The 17,614-nt window shown below is 45.2% G+C and overlaps 2 protein-coding genes across 9 annotated transcripts in view; one reads left to right on the top strand and one right to left on the bottom strand.

Moving 5' to 3' along the window:
* Positions 1 to 17,614, top strand: part of LOC106751295 (phosphoinositide 3-kinase adapter protein 1) — a 75,128-nt gene that overhangs the window by 28,722 nt on the left and 28,792 nt on the right. Inside the window, exons 1-2 of one of the 4 annotated variants that reach the window (XM_014632158.1) lie at positions 14,013 to 15,331; positions 15,391 to 15,531. The gene's annotated coding sequence lies outside the window, so the exon portion shown is untranslated. Of the gene's footprint in view, positions 1 to 14,012; positions 15,532 to 17,614 lie in introns of those variants that run through there. The other 3 variants (XM_014632157.1, XM_014632156.1, XM_014632159.1) reach the window with 3 other exon arrangements.
* Positions 638 to 11,801, bottom strand: LOC106751301 (J domain-containing protein). 5 transcript variants are annotated; one of them, XR_001375038.1, is made up of 5 exons: positions 10,068 to 11,569; positions 8,469 to 8,570; positions 8,239 to 8,355; positions 3,869 to 7,994; positions 638 to 3,781 (listed from the first exon to the last, which is right to left on the bottom strand). XR_001375038.1 is itself a non-coding variant. In XM_014632174.1 (5 exons), exons 2-5 carry the CDS (start codon positions 10,149 to 10,151, stop codon positions 7,770 to 7,772), a joined length of 528 nt encoding a protein of 175 aa, XP_014487660.1. In that variant the 5' UTR covers positions 10,152 to 10,309; positions 11,629 to 11,801; the 3' UTR covers positions 638 to 7,769. The 5 variants fall into 5 exon arrangements, 3 of the variants coding, with proteins under 3 accessions (XP_014487660.1, XP_014487659.1, XP_014487658.1); XR_001375039.1 differs by having other exon boundaries at positions 638 to 3,741; XM_014632174.1 differs by adding an exon at positions 11,629 to 11,801 and having other exon boundaries at positions 638 to 7,994; positions 10,068 to 10,309.

The following is a 17,614-nucleotide window of genomic DNA, read 5'->3' as shown; positions in this document are numbered from 1 at the left end:
AATATTTACTTAATCCAATAATCACTTGCACATATTTACTTGAATATAACACTTTTAGCGCGCCAACATTGATTTATCGCATTTTCGCGTGTTATAATAGCTTCAATTTCTCGTGATCGCCGAAGATGTGACAGTTATAAAATACAAAGAGCAGATACAAACAGCTAATCGCGTGACATTAGTTTTCATTCCGTTCCGAGGCGAAAATAGCAAGATACGGAAGCAGCGATAATCGCTTTGTCGCCTTCGGTGGCCAACAATTGTCGTCGTTACCATTGCAACGCCTCTGTGCGATTAACCTGAAAGCAGCTAATTTCCCTAATGAAACGCGCCATAAAACGAGAACGATCAATTATTAGACGCGATGGGAACTGCATCGCGGACAGATCGCGAGTGCGCGATGCGCAATATTCTTGCGCTTTGTGTCGTAGTAAGGAGAGATAAAAAGCACAGGGGAGACAAGGCTAAAAATATTGTACAGGCACGGGCGAGTCGTCTGGAAGTGTCGTCTCGAACATGCAGGTTACAGGATAACTCTCCGAACAGCGAATCGCCGTAAATTTTTCAATCGAGCACACGTCTCCTCGTGACTCGTCGATCGCGCACGCTACGGGGATGATTAAAGTACGAAGGGACGTTTCATAATTAAACACATTTATTGAATCTTTTATTGGTACGAGTAACACATCGCCGCGTCGACCAGCGCGAGACGAATATACAATATATGTATTTGTTTATGTATCTAAATATATATAGATACATGCACACACCTATGTTTCATCCACACTGTCCAACACACACGCATACACGCGCGCGCGCGCACAAGTATCTCGCGCGACTCGTGAGGTCGATCGGAGGAAACGCCGTTCGCCGACCAGTAAGCTGCGCGAAACGTGCGAGTCAAGGATTTCGCGCACTTATTTCTAATAATTTCGTGTATTTACTTAATGACAACAATCATTTTTTTCGAGAAACTCAGAATTTCACGGCGGTTGGTCATTCTAACACTCACCACAACGTGATATGAACTACTTTTTTGTTGAAGTCATACCGAACAAATGACTTGTGTAATAATATTGCCGAGTATTCCCTCGCGTTTCCCGAGAAACAAGGATTATTTTTCTTTCTTGGCATCGTGTTCTTCGAATGAAAACTTATATATAACTCCAAACGATAATAAGATGCAACTTGTTAAGGATACACGCAATGTCCTGACCAATCGCGTTGAATATTAATCAACGATCAATTAACGCGGAACGAGCAGTCTTGAAAATGTGGCAATAGTGATCGAATGTCCACGCGTAGAACGTCAATTCACCGATTTATCATTGACAATGGAAATCCGTTGTTTTTGATAACGCGTGGCTATACTTTACACGTTAAACGATTTCATAAGTAATTATTCGAAGTGTTTGGTGACTACGTTCATTAAAATGTAAACATTAACAGAATATAAACATTGATCCTTGTATAAACGTTGGGAAACGCGATCGACGTTATAAAATCAGTTAAAAAAATTTCCACTAACGAGCACCATTTTAACCATGTAAACACGCCGACTGATGGAAAAACGAGGAAAATTTTGGAGAATTTGGCACAGCGATATGCAATTGAATCTCAACTTCGAAATTCCGTATCGAACGTGAATCGTGAGAGAATGTTTATAAGGAACGTCGAGAGTGACGAGAAGTCGACCAATCCGATCAACTCGACTTCCATTAAAGGAAACTCAGCCTCAAATCGAGAATATGAGATTTGTTTTGGAATTCGGATCGCCAAGCGTTCACAGGATTCCCCTGGAGAGACGAGGGGGATCGGATTTTCCTCCTATCGAGAGAAGGTGTAAATTCCTCGGCTTTATCCGATCGCGACGTCGTAAATGCACGTGCAATAAACGTAAAAGGGACACGAAGGGAGGTCTTCGATCGCGTCTGAGCATCGTACTGATAGGCGTTTCAATAGGCTCCTCCGACCTTTGTCTCAGGAGCTTGCGATAGGTCAATCACGAACGACAGATAGGTACGTGAGGTGTAAACAATGTTTCGCAGGCCAAAAGCACGGGCCCGTCTAGAAAAATATAAGTATACAGCACATGTACAGGGTGATCCAGTAGACACTTTCCGGAACAGATCCCGGACACGGTCGGCCGCACGATCCTAAATCTCGTCTGCGTGAACGTATCGCGGAACGATCACTCTTTTCCCTCGAAAAGCACGAAAAAGCTCTATCGCGAGATCTGTTTCTCTTTATCGCGCTGAAGGTTCTTCTTGCGAAACAATTCAGACCGCCGAGAGAAATCGTTAAAATGTCGACAGCGTTCTCGCGTTTGCGATCAACGCGTCGCTGATTCGATTTCAATTCTAACTGTCCGTTCCATCGATGGAGTGATAACGATCGAATGGAACTTTTATTTTTATCTCTTGTTTTTCCTTTATTTTTCGGTGGGTATCGTTTCATCGCTTATGTACGCTTTTGTGCGAAATATAATATATTTAGGTGTATAACCTTGTGTATTTTCTAATAAATATCGATAATCCTCTCATTTACCGCCAACATCGATGGCGAGGTATTCCATTAACCCATTCCGTTTTCCCCGAATTCCTCGATGATCTTTAACTGACTTATTGACCTAGTTCGCCGCTTTCTTCGAGGTTCGTGGGATTTTGCACACCAGACCGCGTAGGAATTTTGCGAACGCCGTTGCCCGGTAGTGACGCTTTACCATCTATCCTATCTTAAAGTTCGCGAGGCATTCGCGCGGATTAAAACTTTCCGCGGCACGCTCTCGTACGATTCTTATCTGGATTTAATGTGGCCGTCCGCGAGAGCGACGGAAAAGTCTCCTAACGAAATCCCCGCGTCCAATGAATGCACAATGAAAGTACACCGGCCAACCACTGATTGAATTTAGCTTGATGCGCACCTCCCGAGTGCACGTCGTTTTTAACGAACGACGCGAATCGAGATAAGAGAAACGCGCCCGACTTTTCCTCTTTTCTTTTTCTCACGCCCATTACGCGTGCCTGCGCTAAATGCACTTCTGCCGTCGAAGTCGCGCCGTTTAATTTCACTGCGCATCCATCGTCCCGCGCCACGTCCAGGGAAGGATCGATCGATCGCGCGGCGAATCCCACGAAGCGCGAGCGAACGCTTACATGTTCGACTAATTCGATTGACTGCGCACTAATGTCGGGCTTACACGAGGCCGATATATAGGGAGAGACAAGTCGAGCAACGAGCTATATCTGCGTTTACCTTCCCTCGTCAAAGGGTCTAAGAAAAAGTGGGAGAATGATAAAGGCGATAGCGTCGTGTTTTTCGAACCCGCGGCGGTCCTTTGGCCTCCACTCGCGGTCCTTGTTTATTTAGCTCGCTACCTCCGCGCAATCTGCCGATTCCTGGAGTCTCCTCGAAGGCGCGCGCGATCGATACAGCCAACGAGTCCGATATTTCGCGACAAGGTAAGCAAGTAACGACTCCGCTACTTGACCTGCTTCCTCAACGGCTTCCGTGTGGCCGCGACGTTAAAAGCGAAATAATCAGAGTCGGCAACGGGTCCTGATAGATGTGCACACGTGCCAACACGTGTCTCGGAAACCAAGCGGGAGATAATTGAGGCCCCCGAGGAAACCTTGTTGACCCACAATCGTATCCGATGTCTGATTATTTACAGTGTTAAACAACTGTCCCTTCGTCCCGCCTCATTCAAGAGCCACCGAAGAAGCGACGACCTTGTGTATCCTTGGGAAAGAAGGAAAAAGGAAACAATCGATCGCACGATCTAAATTTAAAACAGAAGGAAACGTCTTTAGACTGTTCGTTATCAGCGATATCGATTTTGTCCATCCTTATATTGGCATTTACCTACCGCATTAGCCGTTCGCTAGCCGGCGTAGGCGCGATGTAAGCCCCCGATTTACCCAACGGCCTCAATTAATACTCTCCGCTTACATCCTCTTGTCTTCCTACCTCGTGCACAATTAAGGCGTGTCTCTCTGTCGGATCGTCGTCATCGTCGTTGTCGTCATACTACATCCGGAACACGGAAACGAAACGGGGAAAACGCGATGGACCGATGACGTGATGTGTTTCGGGCATCATCCGAAGGGAGGATCGACAGGAGAGATCGCACACTTCTCTCAGGAAGAGTAAGATCGATTCGATCCTTCGTGATCCAGACGTCTTTGATCGAGACGGGCAGCGTCGTGTGAAGCCGCCACCCGATAATACAGGAGGAGCACGCTTATCGCATTATCATAAGATTATACACATCGACACATCCAGGGTTAACTGCCGCTAAGTGTTATTATTAATTACCGGTTAATAAGTAGGCATTTTCAATAATATGCCAAACGCAATTCACCGACGAGTAACGCTCGACTGCCGCCGCGATCGGAGAAACGTCGAGAAAACGCGACCGGCTGATCGAATCGGCGGGAAACGCGACGCTCGTGCAATTTTTACTCGCGAGGACTGACCGGGAATCCGCCGAATTGCTCGCTCGCTCAAGGATTCGACACGTTGATTGCCACGTCACTCGTATCTGGGTTATACGAGAATTTTCGCGGGAGCAACGTCATCCTTTTGCGGGTGAAGGCTTCAGTTACGGATTAGGAATAATTTCACCAAGTACTTGTAAGATTGCAAATATCTGGTTTATCAATTTTGCCGTTTCTATCGGTAGAAACGGTAAAGTTAACGTAAACAAACTAAATTGTGCAAAGCTCTCAAGATAAACAATCACGGAAAACATAGAAGAACCAATAAGAGCCAAGCGCGGTTGTTGGTGAGAATACGTTTTATTAAACGTTTTATAGGAGGATAATACGTTTGACAGTATAACGCACTCATTCGTCTTATTCGTCAGACTTATTCGTCAGACTTTTTCAGACGTACGTGAAACGATCTTCCTTCAACGTCAAACTGCCCGGAGAAAAATTGTTTGCTGGCGCAAGGAATTACTTGTTACTAATGGCAGTAAAAGGGTTTGTCACACGGAAAAAATAATTGTGTTGTAGCAAAATATCGTTGCGACAGCAATAAAATTTAGTTGGTATAATTAGCAATTAATATTCCTAACAAATCTCTTTGCTGCCCAAACACATCCTTTTGCTGTCCAGGCAAATATTTTTGCTGTCATTATAGTAACAAGCAATTTGTTACGACAGCGAAAAATTTTTCTCCGTTCTCTGCGTTCCAATCATTAATATTGATAACCCCCAAATTTCCATAAACCATTAATTAATTAATTCAGCATTAATTGATTCCCTTAAATTAAAGTTAAAATAACACACGGGAAATATGGACCCGACGGAGAATGTAGGTGAATTTAACGTAACGGTCAACAAGTTAAATCAACGGCGAGCCGGCGATGCAGCGGCGAATTTGGAACGCGCGAATCCACCGAGAGTTTCTCGTGTAAATCCTATTTGTTTATCTATTGTGTGCGTCCAGTTTCAGCCAATGGAGATTTGAAATGATCGGCGTGAGGTTTCGTACTGTCGATAAGCGACCGTGCCGCGATCAACGTCAGTCCTCGATTCCCGGTTTTTCCCCTGCGATTTCGGGACGAATTTCGCGAGCGGTCCCTGCACCGATTTTAACAATCGGGAACTCGGGACAAGGGGCAACCGTTGACTGTCGTCGGGAGGGAACGATGTGTTTTGCGTTTGACATAGGACACAGGTACAAGTGCGCCGTCGTCGATCTGTTCTCTATCGTAGAAAGAAACACTTGAGCGCTCCGTTGGGATTCCTCTCTTTGAGTTGTTGCCTTGAGTCTCTAAATTCGCGAACGTCGCGGGGAAAATCGAAACGTCGCGCCCGACGAATTCGATAACGCTCGGTGACGCTCGCGACGTCCGGAAGATCTTGATTCAATTAACGGGCATCCATCGCGGCGGCAACGTTTTGCAACGTGCGTGCGCAACACATTTCAAGTTTGTATTTTTAGCCGGGAAATCGCCGCCGCGTGACCACGTCGAAGGTAACAATCGTCGCTGTGTCAACGATTGAAAGTCGCGGAAAGCGACAACGCACAGTTTGAAATGCGACTTTTATCGTTAAGCTGCAGACTGAGAATACCGTCCTTGAGTGAATAACGGGGTCCGAAGTAGAAGGACACCGGCCGCGCTCAAGTGTCACCTTCCAGAGTGTTTAACGGTTGGAACGACCAGTTAATCTCTATAGTGGAAAAATCTCATTCGCGGAATCACAGATAAACTATACAGCCCCCGACACTACACGTCGTTTTAACATCTCTGTCGCTAAACACCTCGTAAGATTGAGAGACACACATAGAATGCGCGAACTCGAGACTCACGACTCGGTATTCGCCAGACCAGACGATATCGGACGTTACTCGAGAGACTTCGGGAAGAGAGCTATAAATAATACCAAACCAATCCTCCAGCCTTCTCTGGTCCTTTCCTCGTCCTCTTTTTCACACACACACACACACACACGCTCTCTCTCTCTCTCTCTCTCCCTCTCTCTCTCTCTCTCTCTCTCTCTCTCTCTCTCTCTCTTTCTCATCGTGCTTAGTATAGTATAACAAAATATAAATCTGAAGGCGACACATACGTACGCGCAATCGCGAGCACGTACCGCGCGTACAGGGCTGTTCGTTGGATCGAGTCGGCAAGCGTCCTGAGCGACGGAAGGAAACGAGAGAGCCGGCGAGACGCAGCAGGCTGAGAGACCATCCGGTTTGTTGCGCCTTCAGCGGCAAGGATTTCCCCCCGAGATTAAGATATTTACTACTGTTCGGACTCTATCACCATTGTCACCGAAACTGTGCGTCGACAGCGCGGAAACGATAGAGACACCTCCCCCGATTGCAACATCTTGCGAAAGAATAGGGTGGATCCGCACGGGAAAAGAAAGTTCGATGAAATTTACTTGACAATAAACGAGCCAAATGCGTTTTAATTGAAGGAAATAGAATTTCTAGTTATTTCAAAACTGAATTTGGTACATAAAGGGCATTCAACAATTACCATCATACCACAAGGGGGCAGTAAAGGAATATCACATTAGATGACATAACAAATATGGGTGTCCACGATTATTCACTTTGTTTGATTCGTGACACATTTGGTTACATTTGATGAAACTTTTCACGTTTTGACATGGTTTTATATTAATAATCAAAATAATAATCAAAATGTTAATTTTTAAATACTTATTCTTTTAAAAACAGAACTTTACTAATCAGAATTACAAAATAGAATAATTAATTTAATATTTTGGCTAAAAATTATTTATATTTTAGTAAAAGATAGTAGCGTAGTGTATAATTATTGTTGTATTATAGTATGGTTATAAGCTATTTTTCTTACTCTACGTGCCGACGGAAAGAAGATAGTTCCACATATCACGTAATATTGAACGAAGGCAAATGCTTTGTGACGAAATGTGACGAAAGGGAGGAGGAGAGTGAAAAATAGCCAAACATTCCATGACGTAATTGTTGAATGACCGCCTGTTTCCTTCCACCAAAACGCGTTCGGTTTGCTCGTTTTCGAGTAAATCCAACGAAATTTCGTTTCCCGTGCAAGGAAACGGCGAAGAAGCATGCCCGATATGTTAACGCGATCCGACCAATGCCCTGTACGACATTTGTATACAAGTAGATCTTTGTCCAGTACGTACTCTTGCTTCCATAAAGACGTCCGGTAATAGTGGAGTCGGTCCCGACGAGAGACGACACTCGGTCCTCCTCTCTTTTTCTCTCCCTTCCTCTGCCCCCTTCACTTCTTCTCTTTCTCCTTAGATCTCATAATTGCGAAACTTACTGACGATCTCGCTGGGCTCCTGACAATTGAACGGGACCCCGTGGCCCGAACGGTAATAGAGATTCGTGGCCCCACCCTCCGATGCCCTCCTGTGTACGTTTGGAGGGTGGCTCCTAAGGTGAGCTGGCGAGCCGCCCGCTTCTCCGCTCGTGTCCGGCAGCATCCGGTCCTTCGTCTTCGGCGTGCTCCAGTGCATAGTCTAGCGAGAGACAACGCGAGAAGATTCGGAGGATTAATCGCGACGGAACGGCCGTGCGTGCATGTGTGTGTGTGTGTGTGTGATGAGGTGTGACACGACGGGGAAGGTGAAACGAGACGTGAAATGGACGATGAACCGCGCCGGTCTCGGTACATATATATACGCTATACATAGCGCATTGTCCAAAGCATTGTTGTCGCGAGGGTAGCGGCATCGATTCGCACGAAATTATCGCCTATCTCACCTGGTGCACATGCTCCTTCATGCCGAGCCATTGCTTGTAACTGATCTTGATACCGCTGTTTCGCCATTTGTCGTAGTTGATCCTCTTCTCGGGGTCGCAGAGAACCTCCTTCGCGTACTGCGATACACACAAAAGGGAAATCAGTGCCGGTTCTGTTCGACCATCCCGATCGAGAGATCGTTCGACTTGGCTCAGAGAGGAGGAAGACTTGCTGAGGGGAAAGAACGCACCTTTAACTGCTGGAATTTCTTCTCAGCCTCTTTATCACCCTCGTTCTTGTCCGGATGGTATTGAAGCGCTAGCACTTTATATTCCGCTGTGATCTGCTCAACCTGATTTTGCAAAATCGAACGGGAATTGGCTAAGACGTCGAATGGTGAGAATGGAGATTAATCTACTCGATGCTATGTACGGGAATCTCGTGCGTCGTCGACTCTTATTGTTTTTTTTTGTTTCGTTGTTGTTTCTCGATTGAAATAAATTATACAGTGTCGAGAGCGATGCGGAGATGTTGCTACAACGGAATAACAACGAGAGAGCGGCTTTATCGCCTTTATCTTCAGCTTTAGTCCGATTTTATTTTCACGCCTCCGCTCTGCTCGTTCTCTCCTTCTCTCTCTCTCTCTCTCTCTCTTTTTCCCTCCCTCTCCCGTTCTCCCTCTCGATATTCAATCGCACTGATCTCTCTAAGCACGCATTTGTATATATTCCAATCGTATGCTGCAAAATCACGCGCTTAATGGTACTCGTCAACGGAAAACGAGAACGCTATGAATACGCTGACGCGATTTGTCGACGCGAAGCTGATGCTTTTATCAAGAGCTCGACGGAGATAGCAATAGCAAAACGTAAACTCGGCGAAATTGAAAGGCAAACGACCTTTCCGTCGCTCACATTCGTGTACAAACTTTTCAATATCCAGCTGCATATTAGCTGCGTAGGAGCTATGAAAAGAAAAAAGGAAAAAAAATAGGAGAGAAAAAAGAGCGGCGTGACGCGCGAAACAATTAAATTGTAAATTCTGGCGCGACATTCAACCAATTTCGATTTCTACGAAATACCGTTGCGACATTGTCCCGATAAAAAGAAAGAAAAAGAGACTCTCACATTCACCAACGGCGATTTGTTGTAATCGTTGGTGATCGAGGCGACGAGTAGTGTACCAACGACAAATGAAACAATCTCGCGCTCGATCTAGGATACGATTCGATCTCGACGGTAAGATTGTTGCGCAACCCGCAACTTCAGCGTATATACCGTGCGAACTAGGAGCGAATGGGACTGCAACGTAATTGTGTTGATCGAGAATTCAATTAATGGAGAGTTTAAATTGTAGTTTCCTTAGGGGATCCGATTATTACGTGGGCGAGTCGACGCTCTAATTTAACTATCTCGCTACGGGCGCGAAATTAATTTAATGCGCAACGTTCCTGGGTGTGATCGGGCGAACATCGGTGAACCAGCGTGTTCCTTCGAGCGCGAAATAAAAACGGAAAATGTTACGTAAACATGAGAGCTCGAGATGTTCTAACGTAAAATGCGAAATGTCAACTTGAGCTGCGTTCAATATTCCAAATCGTCGTGAGTGACCGACGTAATTAGCACGCATGTGTTATTACACGCGTACACATCTGACATTTCCACGACAACAAACGTCCGTTCCCCGCGACCTTTTGCAGCGAACCTGGACCGAGTCCGATCTCTTTGATACAAGCGACAACGCGTCCAATATAAAAACCCGAAGGAAAGACTAAATCCATGCTCGCCGATCGAGATTCGCCGAATTATTCGCGAGAAATCCACTGTCAATGTGCTGTCGTGTCTCTCACCGTGGAAGACTCGTCGCAGGACAACAGTGCGTAATAGTCCTCCTCCTCACTGGGCGAGTAATTGATGACGTCCTCGACACTCATCTCGCTCCTTCCAAGATCCTCGCTCTCGCGACCTTCGCCCTACGGAGCTGCTGAACGCTCGCGCCCAAACTGTTCCCCGCGCGTTGCTCGATCGCGATTTCCGCTCTCGTGGATCTCTGCTTCGTTCGCTCCTCCGGACTCGGTCGAGATCCCGTCACCTGTTGCCGTGAGTGAATCCGTGAGTAGCGCGTCGTCGACTACCTGCCTTCGCTGTGGTGCGCCGAGTGAGGGGAAAACCGTGTCGCCGAGACCCGGAAAGACCCGATTCCCGGGGAATTCCACGCGACTGCGTATTCGAAAAGCCCGAGCCCGCATCTCTCTCTCTCTCTCTCTCTCTCTTGCTCGCTCGCTCGTTTGCTCTCTCTCTCTCTCTCTCTCTTCCCTTTTACACGATATACATCCTATGCGCAGTTGCGCGCCTGTTGCGACTCGGCTCACCCCTCGTGCGCCTATCAACCACCTATCCACCCACCCACCACCCCGTCAACGTTCCATCGGGTGATCGCAACCTACGACTTTAACATAATTCACCGAAACTCGCGTTTTGTTTCTCGTAGCTTAGACCCTCTTTGGGAATTGCCTGATTCTCCCTCCCTCCGATCTGTTAGATCGAGTTTGAAATTATTAAGTTCTCCGGGAGAGCAAGAGACCATGTATGCGGCTCTGCATACAAGACCTCGACGACAGGAGGAGGCAGGAAATCGCCTTTCGATACATGTCGAGGTAATTAAGATTTTTTGCGTCTCGCCTCGCAAAGGCGCTCGAGGCACGAGTGGAACTCGCGTTTTCCAATTGACACATCGGATATATCGAACACGGTTTCACTCCGTGCGTTCTCTCGCACGTCGCGTTTTTCCCGGCGAAACAAGTTGGAGCTCTCTGTCAGAAAATCAAGTCGCAAACGTTTGCTCAATAAGCACTTTCACTTTCAGATTAGCGCTGTCAATTTCGACTACCCGGGTCTTTCAGCAATTGAATATATGGATTTCAAATATTATTATTATTTGTTATCGTTAAGACAATCAATAATTTATCACGTCTGAATTTAGCCGTATACTCAGTTACCGAAAGACCCAAGTAACACTGAAAAATGAGTTTCGTTAAGTCTACCTAACAATGAACTACCAAACGCGTTTTGGCTGAAGGAAACAGGATTTCTAATTGTTAGAATCAAATTTAGTACATGAGGACTAGAAATTTTATTTCTTTCAACCAAAACATGTTAAGTTATACATTGTCAGGTAGACCCAACCAAACTCAGTTTTCAGTGTACTCGAGTACCCGAGTAATCGAAATTGACAGCACTATTAACACGAACGATCATCGCGACGTCAATCAGCGATGACTGGTCCCCTTCGAATGACGCGGAACGCCGTTATCGTCGCAGTTACTGACGCGTCCGAATCGATTTCGAAACTAACGGTTATCACCGGAATCACTTCTTCCCGACGAAGGGACAAGTATGTGAGCCACTTACAAGAAACACTTACGAGCACGAATATTCGATGTCACGTGTAACTTTAATAATCCTCCCGTGAGGATCGAGACGAAGTTGCCAGCGGAGCACGCGAAAACGTACGAGTTCTCGAACAGCTCCATGCGATATCGAGAGCGCAGCGCATCTACGTCTTACTGACGTAGACACGAGATTCCAGAGACCCGCGGCTTTCACTTGAGGTTAAACAACCTTGAACCTCTTTTTATCTCGCAACCTTACCGATCGAGCAAACACAGATTACTCGTTGCGATGAATTCACGGTAATGGATGTATCTGTGGACATGTGGAGGAATCACTTCGAAAACAGAAATGAAAAATTCTTTTTTCTTTACTCTGTCTACTTTCCAATCTAATCCGTGACATAATCCTCAAAGGATTCTCACTTTTGTGGGGAAAATATAAGAGAGAAAAAATGTTGAACCCGCGACAGTGTGCGAGAAATTTTTATAATAATTGAATTTAATAATCCGCAAGAAACGGTCGCGCTAAGACGAACTCGTCAAAAGTTACGAGACAAAGTTGTCACACGCGAACACGAAGGGCGATTGATGAAGCGCTACTCGCGCCTACATACGGGCTTAATTAGAAATTCAAATTTTACGGAGAATTATGAGGAAGAACGAGGGAGAGAACAACGAAACGTGAGTGTATGTATGGATCCATTATGCATTCCTCTTACTCCCGCGAAGAGGCTGCGAGGAGGCTGCCTACCGTGCGCGTTAAGCTAAATTTAAGGGAACAATCTACCTTCTGAAAATTCAACGGACGCACAACCGAGCACGCGTGAGATAGCGAGGAGAAAAAGAAAAAAGAACGGAAGAAAAAGAAATTTGAGCTCACTAGCAGTGCTATAATGGTTTCCCGAGGCGCATGTCCATTCGTAGTCGACACATGTCAGGTCGACACCAATAGCATCCGCAAAACTTGTATGTTGGCAGACTGAATTTTTGACAAATCGAATCCGACGCGTCCGGGAAACGCGCTTTTAACGTTCGTTCGCATCGTGTGTCCCTGCGTGTGCATATATATATTTGTATGTATGTATGTATTCTTTTTTTCACAGGCGATTTCTGCTCAGCAGACGGAATAGAAAAATTGCCAACGAGGCGGCAAAGAGATCATCGTTGCGTGAGAATTGCACTTCATTCGCGTCGCTTTCCGAAACTTTTCCGAAAGACACGCGCCAATTCACAGACCGAGGTCGGAATATCGCAGGACCACGAACGGTGCTGCGCTTCGTGACGAATTAGGTCCGTAATTAGGAGCGGCCTCTGATTTGTTTACGGCTGGCCGTCGATTCGAACAGATGCGCGTTAATGCGGGCGAGTTGCTGCACGCTGCAAGCGCAGCTAAATCAAGTAGTCCCTGACAGTGTTGGAGAGTTACGGTACGGTAATCACTCAAAGGGTTTTACGAGACACGGCCGAGGGCGTCGTGTCGAAAGGGTCGAACCCTTTCACCGCTCGAGGAAATATGCACGTTCACGGGCAGGAAATACATGCTCCGCTCCGCTTCCGTACGCATATGCGTGACAGACACGCAAGCGTGCACGCGTGCGCACGCGGCACTGGCCTTACTTCCCAACTCGAGATTACCGCTAAATATCCAGGTGTACGCACAGATATATTTTGAACCTCTGGTAAATGCGCTCGGGTCGGCCAACTCGAAGAAGTCGAATGTGACAATCGAGGGGCCCAAATTGGCTTACGATAATAATGATAATACTGATAAATGCGAGTGTAATCATTATATCAACAATAATGCTCTGAATAAATATTTCGACACTTAAGCCGGGAATTTCATAAGCTAGTCTTATATTTAAAACTGTCTTAAGTTAAACTTAAGATTCTGTGCAGCTGATTTCATTGGCTATGGCACATCTGAAGATGAACTTCAAACGGTTTTAAATATAAGATCTGACTGTGAATATCGTCCTTAGGTCCATATTAATACTTGTTAATTGAAACTTGCTTCAAGTGAGATACTCAGTCTTGAATTCCAAATAAGATGTGAGTTTTTTAGTTAAATTGCAATTATAACATCAGATGTATCATATGATACAATTGAAAAACTTCGGTCTAATCCTAAGTTAAAACTTGAATACCTCACATAAGATTCGCATAAGATTAAGTTTCAAGCGACAACTATTAGTATAGACCATAAAAATCTTATTTTAAAACACAAAGAACGTAGAATTTTTTAATTCGATCTTATATTTAAAATCGTTTTAAAGTCTATTAACAACTAATGTTCCATTTATAAGACGATTCTTTTTTATTGACTAAAATCATTGGACAAGCGTGTTTGTGCATATATATATATGTTACATACATAATTTCCTTTTTATGTTTTTAGCAATTAATTCTCAGTTATATATTTGTCTTGAACAAAATAAAGTTCTGATATTTAAATAATTCCCAATTTGAGACTCTTTTGAAAACTAAACAAATTTAAAAAAAACTGATCCCTTAATTAAAAATGTGTGTGAAAAATAATTATAGAGAACGTTTGAAAAGTTGAATATGAGATCAAACTGTAGATACCGCTTTGGAACTTTTAAAACCTCCGAAACCCTAAGACTCTCGAAAGAGCTCGAAATCTCGACCTGGAAGATGGAAACCCGAGCTAACTCAAACATGATAAGCAGGTATAAGCGACACGGATAGAGCTCTCGAAATTTTTCATAATAACCGACATAACCGTTCTTTCACGATAACCGAAGTAATCGCTTTTTCTTGCACAAGATTATAAATTTCTTATTGCTCTGCTCGATCTAATTAGACCCTCTACGGTAAAACGATCACATGTACAAAACGTGCGAATAGGACGCAGGAATAGATTTGAGAGGAGGGAAAGAGAAAAAGGCGGGGGAAAAAAGGCACCCTCGTGCGAGGATTGTAAGAAGAGCTCGCACACGTGAGCACCTCCGCTTTTCTTCGGCGCCGACGGCAAAGGCGTCCTTCGGTCCGACTTCGCCGTCCTTGTCTATCCCGAAATAGCGTTTCGTACGCGAGGCGCACATGGGCGTTTCTTCGGTGCGACTGCCAGATGCGTGGGTGGTGGCAGTGAAGAAGAGAAGGAGAGCACGAGCTGCGAGCGATCATATGGCAGTGCCGCCGATGGGACTCCCTCCTGGCCTGGCTTGTCAGTGCTTCGTGAAGTGTTGCGCCGTACCCGCGCACAATCCCTGACCGAGCACGACCCTGACGAAGTATCTGTGATCCACCTCGGCGGGTTAGCTCGCTCGGCGAGCGACGTGTGATGACCGGGGAGCTTCCCCGGAGGAGCACGCGACGTCTCCGCACGCCGCGAGCTTTTCCACTTCGCGGGCACTTCGAGTCGCCTTCGGAAGCACGAAGAAGAACAAGTGGAAGCTGCGATCTCTCTGATGTTTGACGGCTTGTGATCGAGCGGAGCGGCGTTCCGACGCGTCTGGAGCAACGGGATGATTGATCGTCATCGCTAGCCTCCGCCGGGATCGTAATTGGCTACGTTAATTGAGTGTCAAACGTGCGTGGATGCGCATGACGACGACCGTAACGTCGGATTGCAGCAGTGCTTCCGCGACGATCGTACACTGTTACGAGAGAAGAAGAAGGAACGCTCGAGGAAGCCTCGTCGATCATTCATGTGTGATATGAAGGAACGATTCATCGACACGTAACAATAAAAGGAATCAATGGTAATCGGTGATAATTTATTCAAATGAAAGAACTCCGACAGCTCGCTTTGTGTTCGAAGTGATCGTCGAAGTGGACATGACTTGTTTCTCCTCTCGCAAGTTTCTTCTCCGCCGCGGGTTTAAGTCGAATGACCTCGAGCAAGACGCAGAACGCATGAGGGCCGGACAATGCGGACGTAATTAACGGCGGAACACTAAAGGTGAGTCGAAAGACGCGCGTTGTAAGATTCTTAGACTCGTATTTGCATACTCACGCCTTCTAATGTATGTAAATGACAAAGCACACGCGATACAAGATTAATTTTGCGTCAGAAACAAATTCCCTCGCGAAAACTCCCGGGAAGATTTCCGCGGTTTTCTGACATTACAATAATCGCTCCTTCGATTCGTATCGATGCACACCCCTCGTCCATTTCACGCGCTCTACACGCGCTTATCTCATGCATATCTAATCGCGCGGGAGCGATTTAGTAAGTTCGACCTTTTGTACCTTCAGCTGGACACGAGGTTCAGAAATTCATTTTCTCAGAGAGAGAGAGAGAGAGAGAGAGAGGGGGAAAAGCGGAGAGATAACGATAAAAACTCGACGGCAAATGGTAAACACGAAGAAATGAGGAAACGAGCAATGTGGAACGAAGCCGTTCCACCGGAGGGGAACTCTTCGATTACGCTCGCATTCAACCAGCTCTTTATAGCGACTGTTGAACAACGTGCCGCGTTCGTTCTGGGCGTAGCGTGTGCCGCACATGTGCTCGTTTACAGGAGCACGTGCACCGCCGGATACAGGCCTCTTTTTATCGGGCTGGAGTCGCGTTGCAGGTGCAGTTCGGGCGCGATGCAACGAGGCGCGGCCTAGCGCGGCCGGCTGGTCGGTCGGTCCTCCGCGACGGTCACAGGAACAGTCCTCTATTAATAGCGGCGAATGTGTGTGATTTGTTCGAGAAAGCGCGTCTAGCCGTGGTAGCGGCACGAGTCGAGCTTCGACCAAGTATGACGAACTACGGGCCCATTTTCAAAAGTTACCTCGCGAGTCGAGCGAAGAAGCGCGAAGAAGAGCGGCATTTCGCATTGCACCTGCACGATCATTCCTAATATTTATTTGTTTATTTAATCAACGGAGACGAAAAATTCCTTCTTTGCGATAAATAAAAATGTGTTTCGCGTATATATACGTACTTATATAGGCAGAGAAAAAGGTTTTTTTGGACTTAGTTTACGTGTTTATTTGACTCGGGTTTGTTTAACATAAACAACATAATTTATCATCAAATATCATTTTGCTTGAATGAAAATATTGTTTCACTAGAGTAAACCATGCTGCTTGATGGAAAAAACAATATTATTTAGAGGAAATAATATATTTGGTCTTCAATAAAAACATTCATTTCATTATGTATTAAATATTGTTCTTCTGAAACGAAGTTCTTTGAAATTTTTCTAACATAATGTTATTTCTTTCGAATAATTTATCGCTTGTGATAACTATTGTTAATGTTTGGATGAAAATACAAAAGAAATTTGTTATTTGACGTAAAGATATTTATTATTTGAAAAACCAAACAATCTTGTTTGTTGAATCAAACATTCGTTTGATTGCTCTATTCCAAAAGACAAACATACAATATGTTGTTTCAATTAAAGAAATTTTATTAAATTCAAAGAAATCTTTTCCTCTGCGTTTTCTCTACACACATACATTTTTACAAAAATATAGGCAAAGCCGACCGCAAACACAAGCAAAGCAAGCGTGAGGTATAGACCTGTTTCATAAACATAACCATCGGCATCAAATTTAAGGCACATTATTAGGCGTCATGACTAAATATTTGAGACATTGTGAGACATTAGTGAAAATCGATAAAGAGCAAAGTCAAACAACAAATATCGTCGTCCTAATGATCGTCTCTTCCTTATAACTCGTGGAGGTAAATCTTCCTGAAGATGTGATAAATCGTCGATTTTTCATCTTCTAAAAGGATGATTTTCAAAGGATCTTTTCTAAAAGGACTTTTCCAGAGGATTTAGAAGAGTGATACGAGAATATATCTCGACGTTCGTCCGTGTGTATTAATAGCATCACATTCTTCCTTCCATCAGCTGATCCATTTGGTGGAGGGGTATATCGGAACGCTTCGTAGGTACGATCACCCTTCTTCCCTCTCTTTCCCGCCTCTCTTTTGACCTCCCTCTGCATCTTTCGCTTTCCCTTACTCCCTTTCGCTCTCTCTATCTCTCCACTTGTCTATATCTCCACCAGGCACATTCTCTCTGCCTCTCCCGGCT

The sequence above is a fragment of the Dinoponera quadriceps genome, unplaced genomic scaffold (assembly GCF_001313825.1).
Source record: "Dinoponera quadriceps isolate SergipeBrazil2010 unplaced genomic scaffold, ASM131382v1 scaffold10866, whole genome shotgun sequence".
In the NCBI taxonomy this organism is placed as follows: Eukaryota; Metazoa; Arthropoda; class Insecta; order Hymenoptera; family Formicidae; genus Dinoponera; species Dinoponera quadriceps.
Note: the sequence above shows the minus strand (reverse complement) of the source record. Positions and strands in the feature narration are given on the sequence as shown.

What these genes read in the sequence shown, in the direction of transcription:
- LOC106751301 (XM_014632174.1), bottom strand. Translation starts at nt 10,151, where the DNA reads ATGAGTGTCGAGGACGTCATCAATTACTCGCCCAGTGAGGAGGAGGAC. An exon ending in CCTGCGACGAGTCTTCCACG is followed by an intron (nt 8,571 to 10,067) that starts GTGAGAGACACG and finishes TTGCAAAATCAG; the next exon opens with GTTGAGCAGATCACAGCGGA. An exon ending in TGAAGGAGCATGTGCACCAG is followed by an intron (nt 7,995 to 8,238) that starts GTGAGATAGGCG and finishes GTCTCTCGCTAG; the next exon opens with ACTATGCACTGGAGCACGCC.